Source organism: Sinocyclocheilus anshuiensis, unplaced genomic scaffold (assembly GCF_001515605.1).
Source record: "Sinocyclocheilus anshuiensis isolate Anshui unplaced genomic scaffold, SAMN03320099.WGS_v1.1 scaffold241, whole genome shotgun sequence".
NCBI lineage: Eukaryota > Metazoa > Chordata > Actinopteri > Cypriniformes > Cyprinidae > Sinocyclocheilus > Sinocyclocheilus anshuiensis.
In genome coordinates this window covers 473699-476892 of record NW_015540865.1, presented here as the reverse complement: position 1 = coordinate 476892, position 3194 = coordinate 473699, and the positions used below count along the sequence as shown (strand labels likewise).

At 29.5% G+C, this 3194-nt stretch overlaps 1 protein-coding gene across 1 annotated transcript in view; it reads right to left on the bottom strand.

Moving 5' to 3' along the window:
* Positions 1-3194, bottom strand: part of ascc1 (activating signal cointegrator 1 complex subunit 1) — a 10161-nt gene that overhangs the window by 850 nt on the left and 6117 nt on the right. The window contains 2 exon segments of the mRNA XM_016485585.1: positions 971-1044; positions 2259-2388. Of these exon segments, the coding sequence (XP_016341071.1) occupies positions 971-1044; positions 2259-2388 (204 nt within the window).

The window sequence follows — 3194 nt, the reverse complement described above, 5'->3', positions numbered from 1 at the left end:
CTACACTGGTGGGGACTTAAACCTGAATACACACCAACTCATGGGTACTTGTGTCACGGTGGGGTCCTAAATTGAGGTCCCCACGGATACAAAAGCTTATAAATCATACAGAGCGAGTTTTTTTGAGATTGTAAAAATGCAGAAAGTTTCCTGTAAGGGGTAGGTTTAGGGGTAGGGTTGGTGTAGGGCAATAGCACATACAGTTTGTACAGTATAAAAACCGTTACACCTATGGAATGTCCCCACAATTCACAAAAACAAACATGTGTGTATGTATGTGTGTGTGTGTGTGTGAGAGAGAGAGAGAGAGTTGCGTGTTTACAAAATATCTTGCAGTTCCGCTGCCTGCCATCAGGGGGCTTCAGAAACCACACTTGTGTTATTTGTGTTTATATTCTGAGCAAATACCAGGTTAATTTGGGCATTTAATAGAAAACTGTGTTTTTGTACTACGGTAACAGCATGGAGTACTACATAAGTAGCATGAATATTAAATACTATTATATCTGGTCTCCTCTCATGTTGCAATCAGTATAATGTCTGGATTGCTAAGATTTTATATTGTATGTGAACTATAAGTGGATTTATTTATATACACTTACACTATGGTTCAAATCTTTGGGGTTACAATGTTTTTGAGTCTCTTCTGCTCACCGAGGCTGCATTTATTTGATCATAAAATACTGTAAAATTGTGAAATATTATTAGAATGTAAAACAGCTGTTTTCTATGTGAGTATCTGTTAAACCGTAATTTATTTCTGTGATGCGCAGCTGTATTTTCAGCATCATTACTCCAGTCTTCAGTGTCACATGATCTTCAGAAATCATTCTAATATGCTGATTTGCTGCTCAAGAAACATTTCTGATTATTATCAATTTTGAGAACAGTTGTGCTGCACAATATTTTTATAGAAAGTTCAAAAGAACAGCATAAATGTCTTTTCTGTCACTTTGATCACATTTCTCACCTGTAAGATGTTTTTGGCATTAAAAGCTTCTCGATCTTTAGCGTTGGGTCTCGCTGAAGCTCCTTTATCCTCCGCTGAGAGAAACACAGGTCAGGTTAGAGTCTGTATTTCAGACGTAATGAGATGTGATGATCATGTTGTGGTCTGAATAACGTTACTCAGCTACTAAATTGAAAACAGCACAGTGACTGGCTGATGTCAGCATGAACACGGTCAGAACTGTTGACAGTCAAACAGCCATGAACACAAACACAGAGCAGCTGAATGAGAGCTTTGTGTTCGTGAGAAGACGACGTTCACGGCGATGAAAAACATTCTGACAAACAAGCTCCTGATAAACACGCTGCTGGGCTGTTTACCTCATTCCTGACAATCCGTCCCGTAGGTTTAAGTTTTATGTTTAAACAAGTTACAGAAGTACAAAAATTACTAAAACTAAATGCGAAATAAAGCCAAATAGATGCATTTTAAAAAATGAATAAAAATTAAAAAACATAAATTACTCGTATTTAAAATCAAAACTATTAAAATTAATTTTTGTTAAATAAATGTAAAACAGATATCAGATATTCGTATTTTATTTTATATTTACATTTTTCTATGCAATATTTATATTTTATTAGTTTTAATTTTACTAGTTTTGTTAGGTCGTTTTGTCATTTTTATTCGTTTTTTATATTTAGCTTTAATTTTATTACAGTTTTAGTTCTAGTAATTTTTGTACTTTTTTAATTTAAATTAGTTGCCAAGGCAACATTTTTTATTTTTGTTTTACATTTACATTTTTCCATCTAATATTTAAATTCTATTTCAGATTTAATTAACAAAAATTATTTCTAATAGTTTTAGTTTTACCTATTTTGTTATGTGCTTTTGTCTATTTGTTTTTAATTATTTCTATTTAGCTTTAATTTTATTTTAGTTTTAGGAATTTTTGAACTTCAACTTATTTTATTTCAGTTAGTTGCCAAGGCAACATTTCAAATTTTTGTTTTACATTTAAGTACATCAATACATTTACATCAATAGGAGCATTTATAAAAAACTAACAAAGATGATACAAGCACATAAAGTCATCCTGACAAACAAACTCCTGATAAACATGCTGTCGGTCTGTTTATGTCATTCCTGACAGTCTGTTCGGTTAGTTTGGCATCTGCTTGATTCAGTAATTGTGATCATGTTCGTTATGAGTGACGTGTTCACAGCAGGATTAAAGGAGGTCTTATTTGAAACTGATCAGGGATCAGTGATGGTGACTGAGGGCTGTTGTTGTTGGCCGTCTCACCTGACGGATCTTTCCGGAACAGTGTGTTCATGATGGTGCCATGAATCTTCACATAGACTTGCATTGTTTTTCTATCAGATTAATGGATTTTTCTTTCTCCTAAACAAACATCAAGGTTTATTACAGTTAACTAAAACTAAAAACTAGTAATATGTATGTATATGTATATGTATATGTATATATATGTATATAAAACATTTGTTACTTGTAAAAATAAGTTTTGGTTGAAGTGTAAAAAAAAACTGAAAATTAATACATTTTAAATATTTTAACCTCGTTAATTAAAATAAGTCTGTATTTTAAATCTGTAAATTAAAACAAATACAAATATTAGATGAAAAACTTAATCGTACAACAAAAATTATAAATTCTGCCTTGGCAATTAACTGAAAAAAAAAAAAAGATTAAGTACAAAAATGACTAAAACTAAAACGGAAATAAAATAAAAGATAAATAGATTTTTTTTTAAATGCCAAAAGCATATAACAAATACTAATACTTAAACTACAATTAAAAATATTAATAATTTGTTAATTAAAATAAAATGTAAATATGCAACTTTTATTTGTTTTAGCTTTACGTTTTCATCTAATATTTCAATTTTATTTATTTCATTTCATTAATGAAAATTATTTTAATCATTTTAATTTTAGTTTAAGTATTAGTAATTGTATGTGCTTTTGTAATTTTTATTAGGTTTTTTTTTTGTTTGTAATTTTGTAAATTTATATATAGCTTTAATTAATTTATATTTCAGTTTTAGTTTTTGTAATTTTAGTACTTAAACTTTTATTTCGGTAACATTTCTGGTTTCCGTTAGTTTTTTTTAGTTGTGTTTTTAGGTTTACGTTATATTTTATTTTATTGCAGCTATAGGTAAATTAACACAGCTATAGGTCAATTAACAAATTATTTTTAATATTTTTATTTACCAAT